The sequence below is a fragment of the Pseudophryne corroboree genome, chromosome 3, assembly GCF_028390025.1.
Source record: "Pseudophryne corroboree isolate aPseCor3 chromosome 3, aPseCor3.hap2, whole genome shotgun sequence".
Taxonomy (NCBI): domain Eukaryota; kingdom Metazoa; phylum Chordata; class Amphibia; order Anura; family Myobatrachidae; genus Pseudophryne; species Pseudophryne corroboree.
In genome coordinates this window covers 155144329-155166123 of record NC_086446.1, presented here as the reverse complement: position 1 = coordinate 155166123, position 21795 = coordinate 155144329, and the positions used below count along the sequence as shown (strand labels likewise).

General features: G+C 46.4%; 1 protein-coding gene across 5 annotated transcripts in view; it reads right to left on the bottom strand.

Moving 5' to 3' along the window:
• The window catches only part of RPL7L1 (ribosomal protein L7 like 1), a 426894-nt gene that overhangs the window by 40337 nt on the left and 364762 nt on the right, over window positions 1-21795 (bottom strand). The window contains exon 1 of one of the 5 annotated variants that reach the window (XM_063958505.1): window positions 4885-5057. The exons of 2 other annotated variants lie outside the window; for them this stretch is intronic. In XM_063958505.1, the coding sequence (XP_063814575.1) occupies window positions 4885-5033 (149 nt within the window). In that variant the 5' untranslated portion in view covers window positions 5034-5057. Of the gene's footprint in view, window positions 1-4653; window positions 4738-4884; window positions 5058-21795 lie in introns of those variants that run through there. 2 more of the 5 variants (XM_063958508.1, XM_063958506.1) reach the window with 2 other exon arrangements.

Below are 21795 nucleotides of genomic sequence, written 5' to 3'. Positions count from 1 at the left end.
GTTCCACCATCTACGTCAACATGACGCTGGGGCTCCCAAACGGGAGTTCGGTCAGGGGGGAGACCACAATCCACTAACGATAGGGATTGCCACACCAGCTTAAAAGCTCCCACCTGGCAGACTTTTCAGAAAACATTAGGAAGAGTTATTGAATCTCTGACTAAAATTCAAAGGAGAGTTTTTAAAAATAGCAGGGCTCTGCGTACACCCCGTTTCTCCTTTGTTTCTAGCCCAAACATGATGGGCAATGAAGTATTATTAAATGCACTTCCAGAGGTCATTGAACCTCTTCCTGATAGCGGTTTCTTGTCCAGATGTGGACATCTCCCTAGATAAGGTGTTGTCTTGCAGCTCAGCTGTAGGGGAATTAAATATTCCGCCACAAATTCTTCCTGAGAAGTCTCTACAACTTGACGTTCAGTGCACATATTTGGATGTTGCAGGAGATACGCCGTTGGCCGTACACTTGGAAATCATCCCCATAGAGAGGGTACAAGTCCCTTCTACGCGTGGGACGCAGGTTCAGGAATCAGACCTGGATCCGCCTCTGTCAATAGAAAAATTGAAGAAAGATATTCCAAGGAAGAGATTATCAAAGCCAAGAGCACTTCTTCACACAAACATTCAGAAAAGAAGGATAAACAAAGTCTAGGTCTACATCAACTAAAGTTCCGTTGGAAGGTTCCCGCAAGGAAACAAGACCTTTGAAACGTCCCTCAAAGGGTCATACGACCGCTTTACCTCAAAAAAATAGGTTATAAACACACTGGGGGTAATTCCAAGTTGAACGCAGCAGGAATATTTTTAGCAGTTGGGCAAACCCATGTGCAGTGCAGGGGAGGCAGATATAACATTTGCAGAGAGTTAGATTTGGGTGTGGTGAGTTCAATCTGCAATCTAAATTGCAGTGTAAAAATAAAGCAGCCAGTATTTACCCTGCACAGAAACAAAATAACCCACCCAAATCGAACTATCTCTGCACATGTTATATCTGTCCCCCCCTGCAGTGCACATGGTTTTGCCCAACTGCTAAAAAATTTCCTGCTGCGATCAACTTGGAATTACCTCCACACTGTTCCAAGTGGACAAGGCCACACACAGTGGCAATAAAGTCAAGGTTGGTTCCAAGGGCGTGTTAGTTAAGGGAAGTATTCCCTCCAGTTCCACTAGCAAGATCACAAAATCTGATTATGGCCCCAAGAGGGCTGGGGAGGGTTTACTATTGAAATCCCAGTTTAATTCAAAGAGTTCCAAGAATTCTTCCTCGTCAAGTCGACTTGAGTCGGCAGGAACCAGTTCTTTGCCCAAACTTATCGCAACTAAGTTTGATGGGATGGAGGTCGAACGCCACATCTTAGCTCGGAAAGGTATTCCGGACAAAGTCATTCCTACGCTTATTCAAGCTAGAAAGGTGGTAACGTCAAACATTACCATTGTATTTGGAGAAATTATGTATCTTGGTGTAAATCCATAAAGCTTCCTACGGAGGAGTTACAATTAGGTTGCTTACTCCTTTTTCTACAGTCAGGTGTGGATGTGGGCCTAAGATTAGGCTCGCTCAAGGTCCAGATTTCGGCCTGGTCTATCTTCTTCCAGAAACAATTGGCTGCACTCCCTGAGGTGCAGACTTTCTTACAAAGGAGTTCTGCACATCCAACCTCCTTTTGTGCCACCTACGGAGCCTTGGGATAAAAGCCCTTACTTAATTTTTCATGAGGATAGAGCAGAGTTATGCATGCGTCAGCAATTTCTTCCTAAGGTTGTATCTGCATTTCATATCAACCAACCTATTGTATTGCCAGTGGCTACTGACACGTCTATTTCAGCAAAGTCCTTGGACGTGGTCTGGGCATTGCAGATTTATGTTAAGAGGACTGCTCCGCTTCGAAAGACAGAAGCACTGTTCGTGCTTTATGCTCCCAAAAAGATTGGGCGTCCTGCTTCGAAGCAGTCTATATCTCGCTGGATCAGATGTACGATTAAGCATGCTTATTCTACGGCAGGTTTGCCAGAACCAAAATCGGTTAAAACTCACTCTACTCGTAAAGTGGGTTCTTCCTGGGCGGCTCCCCGGGGGGGTCTCGGCTGTTCAACTTTGCCGAGCAGCTACTTGGTCAGGGTCAAACACGTTTGCTAAGTTCTACAAGTTTGATACTTTGGCCTCTGAAGACCTTCAATTTGGTCATTCAGTTTTGCAGGGAACATCTGCACTTTCCCTCCCCTAGTGGGAGCTTTGGTATCATCCCCATGGTATTTATATGGACCCCAACATCCTCTAGGAAGTAAGAGAAAACAGGATTTCATATACCTACCGGTAAATCCTTTTCTCCTAGTCCGTAGAGGATGTTTGGCGCCTGCCCAGTGCTTCTGTTTCCTGCACGGTTATTACTTGTTAAGTAATGGCAGCTGTTGCTGCCACCTTTTGTTCATGCATATTGGCACGTTTCGTTTGGTTATATACTGGTTGCATGGTTATAAATGCAGTGCAAGTTGGCGTGAATCTCGCCACATATATGTAGTATACTTCTCTCGAAGTTGTCCGTCTCCTCGGCACAGTTCCTAAACTAAGGTCTGGAGGAGGGGCATAGAGGGAGGAGCCAGCTCACACTATTAAGATTTTATAGTGCCAAAGGCTCAGTCTATACCCCATGGTATTTATATGGACCCCAACATCTTCTACAGACTAGGAGAAAGGGATTTACCGGTAGGTATATAAAATCCTGTTTTCTTAAAGTGCCCCTAGTGGACCCGTTTATACCCATGGTACTAATATGGACCCCAGTATCCTCTAGGACTTAAGAGAAAAACAGGGAATCTTATTGCTGTCACAGGTTATGCTATTGCCAACTGTAACCCCTCCACATATAGGAGGAAATTAAAAAAAATTTTTGGGTGCCTGATGAACCAATTCACTGGGGTCAATTCAATTCAGAGCGAAATTGAATAACGCTGGGAAGGAGGTCCCGGAGCCATTAATTTCAGCGCAATGCTACGTTGGAGAATGTTCATACTCCTGGACTAAACAGGGTGTTGAGAAGCAAGAACAGGCATTCTCCGACAAAAATGCCTTACTACTGTTTTCGCATCGCTAGGGCACAACACAGTATTGCGGGCCTATTTTTTTTTTTAAATACATCTTATTGTGCAGACCTAGTTTGTTGGATTTCTGCTCACACCCTCGGAGTAGTGAGAGAAGAAATCCTCTAGTCAGGGGATAACATCTTGCTGAATTGAATAGCTCCTTCCTGGCACTATTCAATCGACTTCAATGGTTGCTCTGATCAGGCACCAGTGCCACCCACATTTCTGCTCACAGCCTCCAAATTCAGCGAGCAGATTCTTGTTAAAAATCCGTACTTTGAGCACCTTAACCAGGAGTTTAGCCGATCTATGCGACAGCTTTAGCTGATATATGTGGCTAAACACAATGCTATTATGCACGATAAGCGGAATAATTAATTGGTATCCAAAACAATTTAATTGCATATACACAATTGTATATACCAGTGGTTCTTAAAAATGTTTGCCGGGGTACCTCAGGACACTTGCAAGAGTGCCCTGGGTTGGTGGTCCAGGACCAATTCAAATTATTTATGGTCAATGTAATGGGCATAACATATGTGATCAGAAGCAAATCTTATCCCTCCCCTCATAACTGAACCCAACTATGAGATATAAACACCATCTACTTAATTTAATATTTCTAAATTTCTAAGAAAGTTTGGCCTAGGGTGGCCATGAAAAAAAATCCTGATACTCTAGGGCGCCATGATTAAAAAAAAGGTTTGGGAACCACTGGTATATACCATGTACTTGTACTACACTGTCTTGTACTTTAAGTCACTTTTTCTTGTTTTGTTCATTCGTTAACACACTTTGTTATGTGCTATGGAAACCTTGTGGTACCATATAAATATGGAATAATATTGCTCCATCAGGCCCTCATTAATTATCGCTACAATAAAAACAATTAAATTGCCCCCCCCCCCATCCCAACAATATGGTAAAGTCAGAAAAAAAAGGCAGCTTTGTATCCATTATAACTAAATGGAATTCTAAGACAGCTGGATAACTTAATATTTTCATCTCCCAAAGACTGGATATAGATGTTTCACTCCTTTTAATATCATCCCTTATGTGGCATAGCCAGAGTACCCATGCTGGCATCTAATAAGTTAATATATTAGTGCTACCAAAATTGCCTTGTATATAATACTATACACACATTTTTCAGCAAACTTGTTACACAAAAAAAATATAACAAGTCATAAAACATCACTTCAACCTCTGGAACATAAATCAATGGAGAATAAAGATAGGTGTTTTGTAGTCAAAGTTCAGAATAAGGAGTGCACTGACCGAACATAAGTAGACCCATAACATACTCTAACTTAAGTAAACTTTTACAAACAGTACCCCATTTTCTTAACTTTAACAGGTGTTTGCCAACAGAAACAACAGTTTATAGGAAAAGGAGGACTGCTGGAAATCTGGACATGTATTCATATTGCACAGCTAACCCTAAATATTCTAAGCATACAACATTAAATCAACAGATCAATAGTACACTTCATAGCACCACCACTATTTACCAACACATCTGGACTAAGGAGAAGGGCTGGACAGACCCATATATGGAAAAGATCACTGTACCCCAGGATCTTTGCATTAACCCGCAATCTCTTCCTATACATATGTCAGCGACCTGAGCACCGCTCCCATGCAGACTGCTTCGATATGCTCTCCTTTAAACCCAGATCAGCCATCTCCCCTCCATACACCACTGTGTCATACGTTTGCCGTGGCCCCCGACATACGGGTCCCTCCGTGCCATGAGGACTCCCCAGTAACGATGCCAGCGGATTGCACTCCCCGGTCACTTACTCTGCTCCCTCCATAGTCTCTCTCTTCTCAGCAGCCGAACACACAGGAAATGACAAAACGCACTTCCGCCCGTACCCACGTGGAATTCGCCAGGCGTCACCGCGACTGCGCACCATGGGGACGACGTTACGTTTCCAATCACTGAGCATGCGCTCGGCGGCCAACTGCAAATGTATACATCATGGAGCGCAGCAGCACGCACACGCCTCATAAAGCGTGGAGACGTTGCCTATAGCAACCAATCAGCTTCATACTGGCATCTATCTAGTACATTCTATAAAATGATAGGTAAAAGCTGATTGGATGCTATAGGCAACTTCACTATTCGCAAGGCTCAATACATAAATAGTAAAATGGAAAATGACCATCAATGGTTGCATACCTATGTAATGCATGACCATCAATTGTTTAACCAGCAGATGGTGAACCCTGTTCATTACTGTTCATTCATCACGTACCGATCAGATGGGGGCTGTGCTTTGCAGGTAACGGGAAGGGGGGGTGGGGGGTGGAGCTATGCTTTGTGTAGGGATGGACATCGGAAGCCGACAACTGAATGATGGCTATGCTTCCACCATCAACATTTTTGATGCAATGGTAACTAACAGCTGCATCAAAAAAATTTGTTGTAAAAAACTATTCCTATTTTCTCTAACGTCCTAAGTGGATGCTGGGGACTCCGTAAGGACCATGGGGGAATAGCGGCTCCGCAGGAGACTGGGGAACAGCGGGCTCCGAAGGAGGCTGGGCACTCTAGAAAGATTTATGACTACCTGGTGTGCACTGGCTCCTCCCCCTATGACCCTCCTCCAAGCCCCAGTTAGATCTTTGTGTCCGAACGAGAAGGGTGCACACTAGGGGCTCTCCTGAGCTTCTTAGTGAAGGTTTTAGTTTAGGTTTTTTTATTTTCAGTGAGACCTGCTGGCAACAGGCTCACTGCATCGAGGGACTAAGGGGAGAAGAAGCGAACTCACCTGCGTGCAGAGTGGATTGGGCTTCTTAGGCTACTGGACAGTAGCTCCAGAGGGACGATCACAGGCCCAGCCTGGATGGGTCCCAGAGCCGCGCCGCCGGCCCCCTTACAGAGCCAGAAGGCAGAAGAGGTCCGGAAAATCGGCGGCAGAAGACGTCCTGTCTTCAACAAGGTAGCGCACAGCACTGCAGCTGTGCGCCATTGCTCTCAGCACACTTCACACTCCGGTCACTGAGGGTGCAGGGCGCTGGGGGGGAGCGCCCTGAGACGCAATAATAAACACCTTGGATGGCAAAAAAATGCATCACATATAGCTCCTGGGCTATATGGATGCATTTAACCCCTGCCAAAATACATAGAAAAACGGGAGATAAGGCCGCCGATAAGGGGGCGGAGCCTATCTCCTCAGCACACTGGCGCCATTTTCCCTCACAGCTCCGTTGGAGGGAAGCTCCCTGTCTCTCCCCTGCAGTCACTACACTACAGAAAGGGTTATAAAAGAGAGGGGGGGCACTAATTACGCGCAGTATTAAAGATACAGCAGCTATAAGGGGAAAAACACTTATATAAGGTTATCCCTGTATATATATAGCGCTCTGGTGTGTGCTGGCAAACTCTCCCTCTGTCTCCCCAAAGGGCTAGTGGGGTCCTGTCCTCTATCAGAGCATTCCCTGTGTGTGTGCTGTATGTCGGTACATTTGTGTCGACATGTATGAGGAGAAAAATGATGTGGAGACGGAGCAGATTGCCTGTAATAGTGATGTCACCCCCTAGGGGGTCGACACCTGAGTGGATGAACTGTTGGAAGGAATTACATGACAGTGTCAGCTCTGTATAAAAGACAGTGGTTGACATGAGACAGCCGGCTACTCAGCTTGTGCCTGTCCAGACGTCTCATAGGCCGTCAGGGGCTCTAAAGCGCCCGTTACCTCAGATGGCAGATATAGACGCCGACACGGATACTGACTCCAGTGTCGACGGTGAAGAGACAAATGTGACTTCCAGTAGGGCCACACGTTACGTGATTGAGGCAATGAAAAATGTTTTTACACATTTCTGATAATACGAGTACCACCAAAAAGGGGTATTATGTTCGGTGAGGAAAAACTACCTGTAGTTTTCCTGAATCTGAGAAATTAAATGAGGTGTGTGATGATGCGTGGTTTTCCCCCGATAACAACTGATAATTTCTAAAATGTTATTGGCATTATATCCTTTCCCACCAGAGGTTAGGGTGCGTTGGGAAACACCCCTAGGGTGGATAAAGCGCTCACACGCTTGTAAGAACAAGGACTCTACCCTCTCCTGAGATGGCCGCCCTTAAGGATCCTGCTGATAGAAAGCAGGAGGGTATCCTAAAATGTATTTACACACATACTGGTGTTATACTGCGACCAGCAATCGCCTCAGCCTGGATGTGCAGTGCTGGGTTGGCGTGGTCGGATTCCCTGACTGAAAATATTGATACCCTAGATAGGGACAGTATATTTTTGCCTATAGAGCATTTAAAAGATGCATTTCTATATATGCGTGATGCACAGCGGAATATTTGCCGACTGGCATCAAGTCTAAGTGCGTTGTCCATTTCTACCAGTAGAGGGTTATGGACACGTCAGTGGTCAGGTGATGCGTATTCCAAACGGCATTTGGAAGTATTGCCTTATTAAAGGGAGGAGTTACTTGGGGTCGGTCTTTCAGACCTGGTGGCCACGGCAACAGCTGGGAAATCCACGTTTGTACCCCAGGTCGCCTCTCAACATGAGAAGACGCCGTATTATCAGGCGCAGTCTTTTCGAGGACAAGCGGGCAAAAGATTCCTCATTTCTGCCCCGTGACAGAGGGAGAGGAAAAAGGCTGCAGAAATCAGCCAGTTCCCAGGAACAGAAACCCTCTCCCGCCTCTGCCAAGCCCTCAGTATGACGCTGGGGCTTTACAAGCAGAATCAGGCACGGTGGGGGGCCCGTCTCAATGAATTTCAGCGCGCAGTGGGCTCACTCGCAAGTAGACCCCTGGATCCTTCAGGTGATATCTCAGGGGTACAAATTAGAATTCGAGACGTCTCCCCCTCGCCGTTTCCTAAAGTCGGCTTTACCGATGTCTCCTTCTGACAGGGAGACTGTTTTGGAAGCCATTCACAAGCTGTATTCCCAGCAGGTGATAACAAGGTACCCCTCCTGCAACAGGGAACGGGGTATTATTCCACACTGTTGTGGTACCGAAGCCGGACGGCTCGGTGAGACCGATTCTAAATCTAAAATCTTTGAACACTTACATACAGAGGTTCAAATTCAAGATTGAGTCACTCAGAGCAGTGATTGCGAACCTTGAAGAAGGGGACTACATGATGTCTCGGGACATCAAGGATGCTTACCTTCATGTCAAAATTTACCCTTCTCATCAAGGGTACCTCAGGTTTATGGTACAGAACTGTCACTATCAGTTCAGACGCTGCCGTATGGATGGTCCACGGCACCCCGGGTCTTTACCAAGGTAATGGCCGAAATGATGATATTCCTTCGAAGGAAGGGAATTTTAGTTATCCTTTACTTGGACGATTCCCTGATAAGGGTAAGATCCAGGGAACAGTTGGAGGTCGGTGTAGCACTATTTCAGGTAGTGTTGCGGCAGCACGATTGGATTCTCAATATTCCAAAATCGCAGCTGGTTCCGACGACTTGTCTTCTGTTCCTAGGGATGATCCTGGACACAGTCCAGAAAAAGGCTTTTCTCCCGGAGGAGAAAGCCAGGGAGTTATCCGAGCTAGTCAGGAACCTCCTAAAACCGAGCCAAGTCTCAGTGCATCAATGCACAAGGGTTCTGGGTAAAATGGTGGCTTCCTACGAAGCAATCCCATTCGGCAGATTCCACGCAAGAACTTTCCAGTGGGACCTGCTGGACAAATGGTCCGGGTCGCATCTTCAGATGCATCAGCGGATAACCCTGTCACCAAGGACAAGGGTGTCCCTCCTGTGGTGGTTGCAGAGTGCTCATCTTCTAGAGGGCTGCAGATTCGGCATTCAGGACTGGGTCCTGGTGACCACGGATGCCAGCCTGCGAGGCTGGGGAGCAGTCACACAGGGAAGGAATATCCAGGGCTTATGGTCAAGTCTGGAGACATCACTTCACATAAATATCCTGAAGCTAAGGGCCATTTACAATGCTCTAAGCTTAGCAAGACCTCTGCTTCAAGGTCAGCCGGTGTTGATCCAGTCGGACAACATCACGGCAGTCACCCACGTAAACAGACAGGGTGGCACAAGAAGCAGGAGGGCAATGGCAGAAGCTGCAAGGATTCTTCGCTGGGCGGAAAATCATGTGATAGCACTGTCAGCAGTATTCATTCCGGGAGTGGACAACTGGGAAGCAGACTTCCTCAGCACGACCTCCACCCGGGAGAGTGGGGACTTCACCCAGAAGTCTTCCACATGATTATAAACCGTTGGGAAAAACTCGACAGGTATTGCGCCAGGTCAAGGGACCCTCAGGCAATAGCTGTAGACGTTCTGGTAACACCGTGGGTGTACCAGTCAGTGTATGTGTTCCCTCCTCTGCCTCTCATTCCAAAGGTACTGAGAATAATAAGAAAGCGAGGAGTAAACACAATTCTCGTGGTTCCGGATTGGCCAAGACGAGCGTGGTACCCGGAACTTCAAGAGATGCTCTCAGAGGACCCGTGGCCTCTACCGCTCAGACAGGACCTGATACAGCAGGGGCCCTGTCTGTTCCAAGACTTACCGCTGCTGCGTTTGACGGCATGGCGGTTGAACACCGGATCCTAAAGGAAAAGGGTATTCCGGAAGAAGTCATTCCTACGCTTATTAAGGCCAGGAAAGATGTTACGGCAACGCATTATCACCGCATATGGCGAAAATATGTTGCATGGTGCGAGGCCAATAAGGCCCCAACAGAGGAATTTCAACTAGGTCGATTTCTGCATTTCCTGCAAGCAGGAGTGGATATGGGCCTAAAACTAGGCTCCATTAAAGTACAGATCTCGGCTCTGTCGATTTTCTTTCAAAAAGAACTAGCTTCAGTACCTGAAGTTCAGACTTTTGTAAAAGGAGTGCTGCATATTCAGCCCCCGTTTGTGCCTCCTGTGGCACCTTGGGATCTCAACGTGATGTTGAGTTTCTTAAAATCACATTGGTTTTGAGCCACTAAAAACCGTGGATCTGAAATATCTCACGTGGAAAGTGGTCATGTTATTAGCCTTGGCTTCAGCCAGGCGAGTGTCAGAATTGGCGGCTTTATCATGTAAAAGCCCTTATCTGATTTTCCATATGGATAGGGCAGAGTTGAGGACTCGTCCCCAATTTCTCCCTAAGGTGGTGTCAGCGTTTCACCTGAACCAGCCTATTGTGGTGCCGGCGGCTACTAGTGAATTGGAGGACTCCAAGTTGCTAGACGTTGTCAGGGCCCTGAAAATATATGTTTCCAGGACGGCTGGAGTCAGAAAATCTGACTCGCTGTTTATCCTGTATGCACCCAACAAGCTGGGTGCTCCTGCTTCTAAGCAGTCTATTGCTCGCTGGATTTGTAGTACAATTCAGCTTGCACATTCTGTGGCAGGCATTCCACAGCCAAAATCTGTAAATGCCCATTCCACAAGGAAGGTGGGCTCATCTTGGGCGGCTGCCCGAGGGGTCTCGGCTTTACAACTTTGCCGAGCAGCTACTTGGTCAGGGGCAAACACGTTTGCAAAATTCTACAAATTTGATACCCTGGCTGAGGAGGACCTGGAGTTCTCTCATTCGGTGCTACAGAGTCATCCGCACTCTCCCGCCCGTTTGGGAGCTTTGGTATAATCCCCATGGTCCTTACGGAGTTCCCAGCATCCACTAGGACGTCAGAGAAAATAAGAATTTACTCACCGGTAATTCTATTTCTCGTAGTCCGTAGTGGATGCTGGGCGCCCATCCCAAGTGCGGATTGTCTGCAATACTTGTAAATAGTTATTGTTAACTAAAGGGTTATTGTTGAGCCATCTGTTGAGAGGCTCAGTTGTTTTCATACTGTCAAACTGGATATAGTATCACGAGTTGTACGGTGTGATTGGTGTGGCTGGTAAGAGTCTTACCCGGGATTCTAAATCCTTCCTTATTATGTCTGCTCGTCCGGGCACAGTGTCCTAACTGAGGCTTGGAGGAGGGTCATAGTGGGAGGAGCCAGTGCACACCAGGTAGTCATAAATCTTTCTAGAGTGCCCAGCCTCCTTCGGAGCCCGCTGTTCCCCAGTCTCCTGCGGAGCCGCTATTCCCCCATGGTCCTTACGGAGTCCCCAGCATCCACTACGGACTACGAGAAATAGAATTATCGGTAAGTAAATTCTTATTATATGCACATATGAAAAAATGGAGATTTATGGTAAGAACTTACCTTTTTTAAATCTCTTTCTGCGAGGTACACTGGTTTCCACAGGGAATAACATCGGAGTGTCGAGTTGTATCTTGATCTGAGGCACCAACAGGCTAAAAGCTTTGACTGTTCCCAAGATGCACAGCGCCGCCTCCTCTATAACCTCGCCGCCATGCACAGGAGCTCAGTTTTGTTAACCAGTCCAATGCAGTAGCAGGTAAAAGAGACGACAACCATTAGTAGCCACATATACCACATTCTCTCGACAGGAGAAGGTACCAGCGGCTAATGCCATACAAACCCAAAGAAGTGCATCAGGGTGGGCGCTCTGTGGAACCCAGTGTACCTCGCAGAAAGAGTAAGTTCTTACCATAAATCTCCTTTTCTGCAGCAGGGTACACTGGGGTTCCACAGGGAACAACATCGGGGATGTCCTAAAGCAGTTCCTCGTGGGAGGGGACGCACTGTAGCGGGCATAAGAACCCGGCGTCCAAAGGAAGCATCCTGGGAGGCTGAAGTATCGAATGCATAGAACCTTATGAACGTGTTCACTGGGGACCACGTAGCCGTCTTGCTCAATTGTTCAAGGATCGCACCACGTTGGGCCGCCCAAGAAGGTCCAACAGACCGAGTAGAATGGGCTTTGATGGTAGCAGGAGCTGGAAGGCCAGCCTGTACATAAGCATGTGCAATCACCATTCTAATCCATCTGGCCAAGATCTGCTTTTATTAGCAGGCCAGCTACGTTTGTGAAAATCAAAAAGAACAAAGAGGGTATCAGATCTCCTAAGACAAGCTGTTCTCTTCACATAAATACGGAGAGCCCGTACCACATCCAAAGACCGCTCTTTGGAGGATAATCCTGGAGAGGTAAAGGCCGGAACCACAATTTCCTAGTTAAGGTGGAAAGACGACACCACCTTAGGCAAATAACCAGGATGGTGAAAAATCAGAAAGGGAGACCTGCAGGACAAAGTACCCTAGTCTGAAATCCGTCTAGCAGAGGCAATAGCCAGCAAGAACAAGACCTTAAGAGTAAGCCACTTAAGGTCCACAGACTCAAGAGGTTCAAACTGAGAGCCTTGTAAGGCATCCAGAACAACCGACAAATCCCAAGGAGCAACAGGTGGGACATAGGGAGGTTGAATCCGTAAAACACCCTGAGTGAATGTAGGAACATCAGGCAGAGTTGCAATTTTTCTCTGAAACCATATCGACATGGCAAAAATATGAACCTTGAGGGAGGCCAGACGAAGGCCGAAGTCCAGGCCCTGTTGCAGGAAAGCCAAAAACTTGCCAGTACTGAACTTATATGCGTCATAATGGTTAGTTGCACACCAGGCGAAGTAAGAATTCCAGACCCTATAAAAATCAGAGCAGACGCCAGTTTACAGGCCTTCAACATAGTTTGAATGATCGCCTCAGAAAATCCTTTGGCCCTCAGTACGGAAGCTTCAAGAGCCACGCCGTCAAAGCCAGCAGGTTCAAATTCTAGTAGACACACAGGCCCTGAACGAGGAGGTCTGGGCGCTGTGGAATTAGAAGAGGACACTCTATCGAGAGACCCTGCAGGTCTGAGAACCAATGTCATCTGGGCCACGCTGGAGCGATTAGAAGTAGTATTCCTCCTTCTTGCTTGAACTTCCTTATCACCCTGGGCAGAAGTGACACCGGAGGGAACACGTACGGCAGCCGAAAGTTCCATGGAATTGCCAGTGCATTTACGAATGCTGCTTGAGGATCCCTTGTCCTTGCTCTAAAGACCGGAACCTTATGATTGTATCAAGACGCCATCAGGTCTACATCTGGTAGGCCCCACTTGTCCAGTAGGAGTTAAACAACTTCTGGATGAAGGCTCCACTCTCCAGCGTGTACGTCCTGATGACTGAGGAAGTCCGCTTCCCAGTTGAGGACTCCCGGAATGAACACTGCCGATATGGCTGGCAGATGGCGTTCCGCCCAACGAAGGATTTTTGACACTTCCCTCATTGCCATACGGCTTCAAGTGCCACCTCGATGATTTATGTATGCCACCGTTGTGGCGTTGTCCGACTGTACTTGAGCAGGCCTGTTCTGTACTAGAGGCAGGGCTAGTGTCAGCGCATTGAACACTGCCCCCAATTCGAGAATTTTTATCGGTAGGAGACATTCCTCCCTGTTCCACTGACCCTGAAGAGAGTATTGCTCCAACACCGCTCCCCAGCCCCGCAGACTGGCGTCCATTGTCAGCAGGATCCAGTTGGAGATCCAGAAGGGGCGACCCCTGCTCAGTTGCTGGTCCTGTAGCCACCAGTTCAGTGACAAGCGGACCTGCAGAATCAAGATCATGTGAGTCCTGATCCGGTGAGGCAGGCCGTCCCACTTGGAGAGTATCAACCGCTGCAGAGGGCAGTAATGAAATTGAGTTTATTCTACCATGTCGAAAGCCGACACCATGAGACCTAGTACTTGCATCGCCGAGTGTACCGACACACATGGGCGAGAGAGGAAGCATCTTATCTTGTCCTGAAGTTTCAAGACCTTCTCCGAAGACAAAAACAACCGCTAGTTGTGGGTGTCCAATAGCGCTCCCAGGTGCACCATGCTCTGAGCAGGGACCAGGGAAGATTTCTTCCAGTTGATAAGCCACTCGTGGGCTTGCAGGAGTTGGACTGTCAGCTCCAGAGGACAGAGGAGAACCTCTGGAGAGTTCCCCAGGATCAACAAGTCATCCAGATATGGCAGGATCCTGATATCTTGACGGCGGAGCAGAGCCGTTATGACTGCCATGACCTTGGCGAAAATTCTTGGAGCCGTGGTCAGACCAGTAGGTAAGGCCTGGAATTGAAAATGTAGGTTTGCCAATAGCAAACCTCAGTTATTGCTGATGCGACACTGCAATAGGTATATGCAGGTAAGCATCCTGTATGTCCAGGGATACCATATATTCCTTGGGCTCCAAAGCCAGAACAATAGAGCAAAGCGTTTCCATAAAGAATTTTAAAACTTTCACAAATTAGTTCAAACACATAAGGTTGAGAATGGGGCGAGAGGACCCATTCGGTTTCGTGACTAGGAACAGCGTGGAATAGTATCCCCTGCCTCTCTGAGCCAGAGGCACCAGCATTATCACTCCTGTATCCAGGAGAGACTGCACCACCAAATGGAGAGTTTTTGCTTTTACCTGATCTAAAGGGATCAGGTAAAAGCAAAGTTGAGCAAAATTGGCGAGGGGGACGTTTCTAGATAGAGATGGCGTATCCATGAGTGACGACTTCCCTTACCCAGGCGTCCGAAGTGGTCTGTAACCACGCCTGAACAAACCGTAGAAGTCGGCCTCCCACCCTGGGATTCCCCAGGGGGTGGCCCGCCCCGTCATACAGCAGGCTTGTCTGTTTTGGAAGCAGGCTGACGGGCAGCCCAGGCGTTTATGTTTGGGCTTAGAGGTTTTGGATGTGCGAGCCTGTTTCGGGTACGCCTGACCCTTTGCTTTATCTGGAGGTCGAAAGGAAGTACTCTTAGCCTTCGGAGCCAAAGGAGAAGTAATAGGCAGACATGCAGTCTTAGCTGATGCCAAGTCAGCAACAATCTTGTTGAGATCTTCCCCCAAAAATAATGTTTCCCTTAAAAGGGATCACCTCCAAGGTCTTTTTAGAGCCCAGATCTACAGTCCAGGACCGCAACCAGAGAATCCGGCGAGTCAGAATGGACGTAGTAGACGCCTTGGCCACCAGTACACCTGCATCAGATGCCGCCTCCTGAATATAATGAGAGGTTGTAATAATATATGATAGAGACTGTCTAGCATTATCATGAAAATCCGACGGTAGTTCCGCTTCAACTTCCTGAACCCAGGCTTTAATAACTTTTGCCGCCCAAGAGGCCACAATAGTGGGCCTATGCACAGCTCCAGCAAGAGTGTAAATGGACTTCAAGCAACCCTTCACGCCCTTATTTGTTGGTTCCTTCAGTGAGGTGACGGTAGTGACATGCAGAGCAGAGGACACCACCAGACGTGCGACTTGTGAATCCACTGGAGGAGGTGTTTCCCAATTTTTACTTAACTCTGCAGCGAGAGGATAACGAGCTAGCATCTTTTTAGACAGGGAAAATTTATTTCCTGGATTTTTCCAGGATTCCTTATGAATGTCAACCAAGTGGTGGAATGACGTAAAACTAATTTAGTAACCTTCTGACGTTTAAACTGTAAGAGTCAGATTAATTTCTAATAAATATTTAAAATGCCAGCGCTAATATATGTTGTTGACGCAAGGCGCATCTTATTACAATACAGGTTGAGTCTCCCTTATCCAAAATGCTTGGGACCAGAGGTATTTTGGATATCGGATTTTTCCGTATTTTCGAATAATTGCATACCATAATGAGATATCATGAGGATGGGACCTAAATCTAAGCACAGAATGCATTTATGTTTTATATACACCTTATACACACAGCCTGAAGGTCATTTTAGCCAATATTTTTTATAACTTTGTGCATTAAACAAAGTGTGTCTACATTCACACAATTCATTTATGTTTCATATACACCTTATACTCACAGCCTAAAGGTCATTTAATACAATATTTTTAATAACTTTGTGTATTAAATAAAGTTTGTGTACATTGAGCCATCAAAAAACAAAGGTTTCACTATCTCACTCTCACTCAAAAAAGTCCGTATTTCGGAATATTCCGTATTTTGGAATATTTGGATATGGGATACTCAACCTGTATACAATAAAAGTGCGCTGTACATCGCAAACACTACATCCCTTAAGAGAAAACAAGTACACGCATGCATTGTATGAGTTCCAAAGCTCATTGATGTATATATTTGTTATTAAAAGGATATGTATACAATATATCACATGTACAGTATATAAATAGTTACATGGTTACAATTTACACAGGAAGCAGTTGTTACAAACTAATCTATTACAGACATGGCCAGCATACAATTACCATCTCCCTCAATGCTCACTATGCTCCCTCTCCTCCATCTTTAGCTCTCCCTCAATACTCATAGCAGCAGAGTATCGGCAAAACACCATCTCGATCAGCACCCAGCAAAACAACAGGAAACCTTGGGTGTGGGATCAGCTATACACTGTGTCTGTTGAGGATGTACAGGTCTTCTGTTATTGGTCCAGGGGAGGGAACTTTCTCATTCATTATGAGTCATTGGTCAGTGTGAAGGCTTTTGTTCAAGTTTGCTGGTCTCTGGTTTCCTGTCCACACATGCTCCTTTAAATATCCTTTTGTTCCAATAAAAGTGACTTCATATTCCTACATTTAATCATATCTACTCATTGCAAAAGGCTACAATCTAACCACCGGTATCAAATTAACATACACATTCCTCCGATCATTTTGACACCAAGCACGACATGTTCATCTTGCTCTACTCCAACAATACAGATACATGACGTTATACTCCATTATATAATTTAAAACCTTATAATGTCTAGTGCTTGATATGTATAATTTATGTGCTGTATGAAATATGTGTTGAATATATCTTTGTGGCATGTCTTTGTAAATGCGTATGTTACCATATATTGCTGTGCGCGCTGCGCGTATTCGCAAGCATAGCTACTCATCAGTGTAGAGTTTGGATGTTCTTTCTATGTAATATTTTTAACTTCGACAGTCCACCCTTTGGCAGTAAACAATAACTGCCATAAATTATTAACAGAAGAAAAATATTTCAAACAATAATCAGTGACCTAGACACATGTATGTATTCATTTCACGAATCAGACATTTGACTATATTTGGGGAAGACAGGGAGGTGGACGAGATATTCTCTATATGCACTCGGCGGTCACTGGACCACTGGTTGGGTGTGGGGTGACATTCATCCTATAGAGTATGCTGGGACAGTGCTATGGCTTATGATGTCTGATTTGATCGAATATTTCACACATACATGTACCTACGTCTTTGTACACTGATGTTCGGATTCGATAGATGTTCTGCTGGGTAGAGTGAGAAAACACAATCAAATCGTGAAAGAGACATATAACATTTTCATGGTTTATATATTCCTATCATTTTCTGAACATTGTTTCCATTTCTGGAACGTATGCTAGGTCTATTTCATCATTGAACAAGGGTTATTCGTAGTGTCCTTCCTAGATAACATAAACCTTCAGAGTTAGGGGAGAGCCACTCATAAACCTTTCTTCCACATATATTAATGAGCTCTTTATCTGCTATGTGTGAATAGCCATTGTCTGATTGTTCCTGATTACCTCTCAATTTCCTGATTTCCTGAAATTGGTGAGATTTAAACATACCAGGGATTTATCTATGGTACTGGTGTATCTTAAGACTAGGGGGTCTAGTTATATTATATTCCTCGTCCACCAGTCCCCTCCCCCTTCCGTGTAATTCAAGTACCCCAGCTAACTCTAAAGAATATGGCACTAATCCTGCATCATTTTGGTCTTAGAGGTACCTGTGAGCACATCCAACATTCCGTTTGGTCTAAAACCTTACCCACTAGTGAGTGGCAATCACTCTATGGATGTCTGTCAAATGCTGCCTTATTGCTAGACTGACATCTCTGGATGCACTCATCTTCAATTATAGGGCCACAATAACTACAAAATACAGTATTTCTCAGACAATAGCCTATCACGTTACCTCCAAACGCCGTAACTACTAGACCTTTGATTTACTCTGGCTTTAACAAAGTGATAGACTGATCCTGGAATCCTATAAAGACATCACTCCTTTCTCAGGAACCAGTTCCAGTCCCACACTCGACTCCTCATGAAAAACCTCACAAAAATGTAATGTCCTGAAAAAAATGTTTGTCAACGGGATAAAAGAAAGATAGAACAAAACAAATCTAGTCCATAGCAAATCAATTACAATGACTTGTCTTTCTGTAATCCTTTAGTACGCTCAGGTAGTGTTCAATAGTGCCACCTCTTAGTCTTCACGGAACGGACTCTCTGGTGATACTTCTGCGATCTCACTCCATCTATGAGTTCCTTCCGGACTACCGACTTTCCTGCGATGGGAATCATGGACCCAAGTAGTGATGAGCACCGGAAATTTTTCGGGTTTTGTGTTTTGGTTTTGGGTTCGGTTCCGCGGCCGTGTTTTGGGTTCGAACGCGTTTTGGCAAAACCTCACCGATTTTTTTTTGTCGGATTCGGGTGTGTTTTGGATTCGGGTGTTTTTTTCAAAAAACCCTAAAAAAACAGCTTAAATCATAGAATTTGGGGGTCATTTTGATCCCAAAGTATTATTAACCTCAATAACCATAATTTCCACTCATTTTCAGTCTATTCTGAACACCTCACAATATTATTTTTAGTCCTAAAATTTGCACCGAGGTCGCTGGATGGCTAAGCTCAGCGACCCAAGTGGCCGACACAAACACCTGGCCCATCTAGGAGTGGCACTGCAGTGTCACGCAGGATGGCCCTTCCAAAAAACACTCCCCAAACAGCACATGACGCAAAGAAAAAAAGAGGCGCAATGAGGTAGCTGTGTAAGCTAAGCGACCCTAGTGGCCGACACAAACACCTGGCCCATCTAGGAGTGGCACTGCAGTGTCACGCAGGATGGCCCTTCCAAAAAACACCCCCCAAACAGCACATGACGCAAAGAAAAATGAAAGAAAAAAGAGGTGCAAGATGGAATTGTCCTTGGGCCCTCCCACCCACCCTTATGTTGTATAAACAGGACATGCACACTTTAACCAACCCATCATTTCAGTGACAGGGTCTGCCACACGACTGTGACTGAAATGACGGGTTGGTTTGGACCCCCACCAAAAAAGAAGCAATTAATCTCTCCTTGCACAAACTGGCTCTACAGAGGCAAGATGTCCACCTCATCATCATCCTCCGATATATCACCGTGTACATCCTCCTCCTCACAGATTATCAATTCGTCCCCACTGGAATCCACCATCTCAGCTCCCTGTGTACTACTTTGTGGAGGCAATTGCTGCTGGTCAATGTCTCCACGGAGGAATTGATTATAATTCATTTTAATGAACATCATCTTCTCCACATTTTCTGGATGTAACCTCATACGCCGATTGCTGACAAGGTGAGCGGCGGCACTAAACACTCTTTCGGAGTACACACTTGTGGGAGGGCAACTTAGGTAGAATAAAGCCAGTTTGTGCAAGGGCCTCCAAATTGCCTCTTTTTCCTGCCAGTATAAGTACGGACTGTCTGACGTGCCTACTTGGATGCGGTCACTCATATAATCCTCCACCATTCTTTCAATGGGGAGAGAATCATATGCAGTGACAGTAGACGACATGTCCGTAATCGTTGTCAGGTCCTTCAGTCCGGACCAGATGTCAGCATCAGCAGTCGCTCAAGACTGCCCTGCATCACCGCCAGCGGGTGGGCTCGGAATTCTGAGCCTTTTCCTCGCACCCCCAGTTGCAGGAGAATGTGAAGGAGGAGATGTTGACAGGTCGCGTTCCGCTTGACTTGACAATTTTGTCACCAGCAGTTCTTTGAACCCCAGCAGACTTGTGTCTGCCGGAAAGAGAGATCCAAGGTAGGTTTTAAATCTAGGATCGAGCACGGTGGCCAAAATGTAGTGCTCTGATTTCAACAGATTGACCACCCGTGAATCCTTGTTAAGCGAATTAAGGGCTCCATCCACAAGTCCCACATGCCTAGCGGAATCGCTCTGTGTTAGCTCCTCCTTCAATGTCTCCAGCTTCTTCTGCAAAAGCCTGATGAGGGGAATGACCTGACTCAGGCTGGCAGTGTCTGAACTGACTTCACGTGTGGCAAGTTCAAAAGGTTGCAGAACCTTGCACAACGTTGAAATCATTCTCCACTGCGCTTGAGACAGGTGCATTCCACCTCATATATCGTGCTCAGTTGTATAGGCTTGAGTGGCCTTTTGCTGCTCCTCCAACCTCTGAAGCATATAGAGGGTTGAATTCCACCTCGTTACCACTTCTTGCTTCAGATGATGGCAGGGCAGGTTCAGGCGTTTTTGGTGGTGCTCCAGTCTTCTGTACGTGGTGCCTGTACGCCGAAAGTGTCCCGCAATTCTTCTGGCCACCGACAGCATCTCTTGCACGCCCCTCTCGTTTTTTAAATAATTCTGCATCACCAAATTCAAGGTATGTGCAAAACATGGGACGTGCTGGAATTTGCCCATATTTAATGCACACACAATATTGCTGGCGTTGTCCGATGCCACAAATCCACATGAGAGTCCAATTGGGGTAAGCCATTCTGCGATGATCTTCCTCAGTTGCCGTAAGAGGTTTTTAGCTGTGTGCGTATTCTGGAAAGCGGTGATACAAAGCGTAGCCTGCCTAGGAAAGAGTTGGCGTTTGCGAGATGCTGCTACTGGTGCCGCCGCTGCTGTTCTTGCGGCGGGAGTCCATACATCTACCCAGTGGGCTGTCACAGTCATATAGTCCTGAGCCTTCCCTGCTCCACTTGTCCACATGTCCGTGGTTAAGTGGACATTGGGTACAACTGCATTTTTTAGGACACTGGTGAGTCTTTTTCTGAGGTCTGTGTACATTTTCGGTATCGCCTGCCTAGAGAAATGGAACCTAGATGGTATTTGGTACCGGGGACACAGTACCTCCAACAAGTCTCTAGTTGCCTCTGCAGTAATGATGGATACCGGAACCACGTTTCTCACCGCCCAGGATGCCAAGGCCTCAGTTATCCGCTTTGCAGCAGGATGACTGCTGTGATATTTCATCTTCCTCGCAAAGGACTGTTGGACAGTCAATTGCTTGGTGGAAGTAGTAAAAGTGGGCTTACGAGTACGACTTCCCCTCTGGGATGACCATCGACTCCCAGCAGCAACAACAGCAGCGCCAGCAGCAGTAGGCGTTACACGCAAGGATGCATCGGAGGAATCCCAGGCAGGAGAGGACTCGTCATAATTGCCAGTGACATGGCCTGCAGGACTATTGGCATTCCTGGGGAAGGAGGAAATTGACACTGAGGGAGTTGGTGGGGTGGTTTGCGTGAGCTTGGTTACAAGAGGAAGGGATTTACTGGTCAGTGGACTGCTTCCGCTGTCGCCCAAAGTTTTTGAACTTGTCACTGACTTATGATGAATGCGCTGCAGGTGACGTATAAGGGAGGATGTTCCGAGGTGGTTAACGTCCTTACCCCTACTTATTACAGCTTGACAAAGGTAACACACGGCTTGACAAATGTTGTCCGCATTTCTGTTGAAATACTTCCACACCGAAGAGCTGATTTTTTTGGTATTTTCACCAGGCATGTCAATGGCCCTATTCCTCCCATGGACAACAGGTGTCTCCCCGGGTGCCTGACTTAAACAAACCACCTCACCATCAGAATCCTCCTGGTCAATTTCCTCCCCAGCGCCAGCAACACCCATATCCTCCTCATCCTGGTGTACTTCAACACTGACATCTTCAATCTGACTATCAGGAACTGGACTGCGGGTGCTCCTTCCAGCACTTGCAGGGGGCGTGCAAATGGTGGAAGGCGCATGCTCTTCACGTCCAGTGTTGGGAAGGTCAGGCATCGCAAACGACACAATTGGACTCTCCTTGTGGATTTGTGATTTCGAAGAACGCACAGTTCTTTGCTGTGCTTTTGCCAGCTT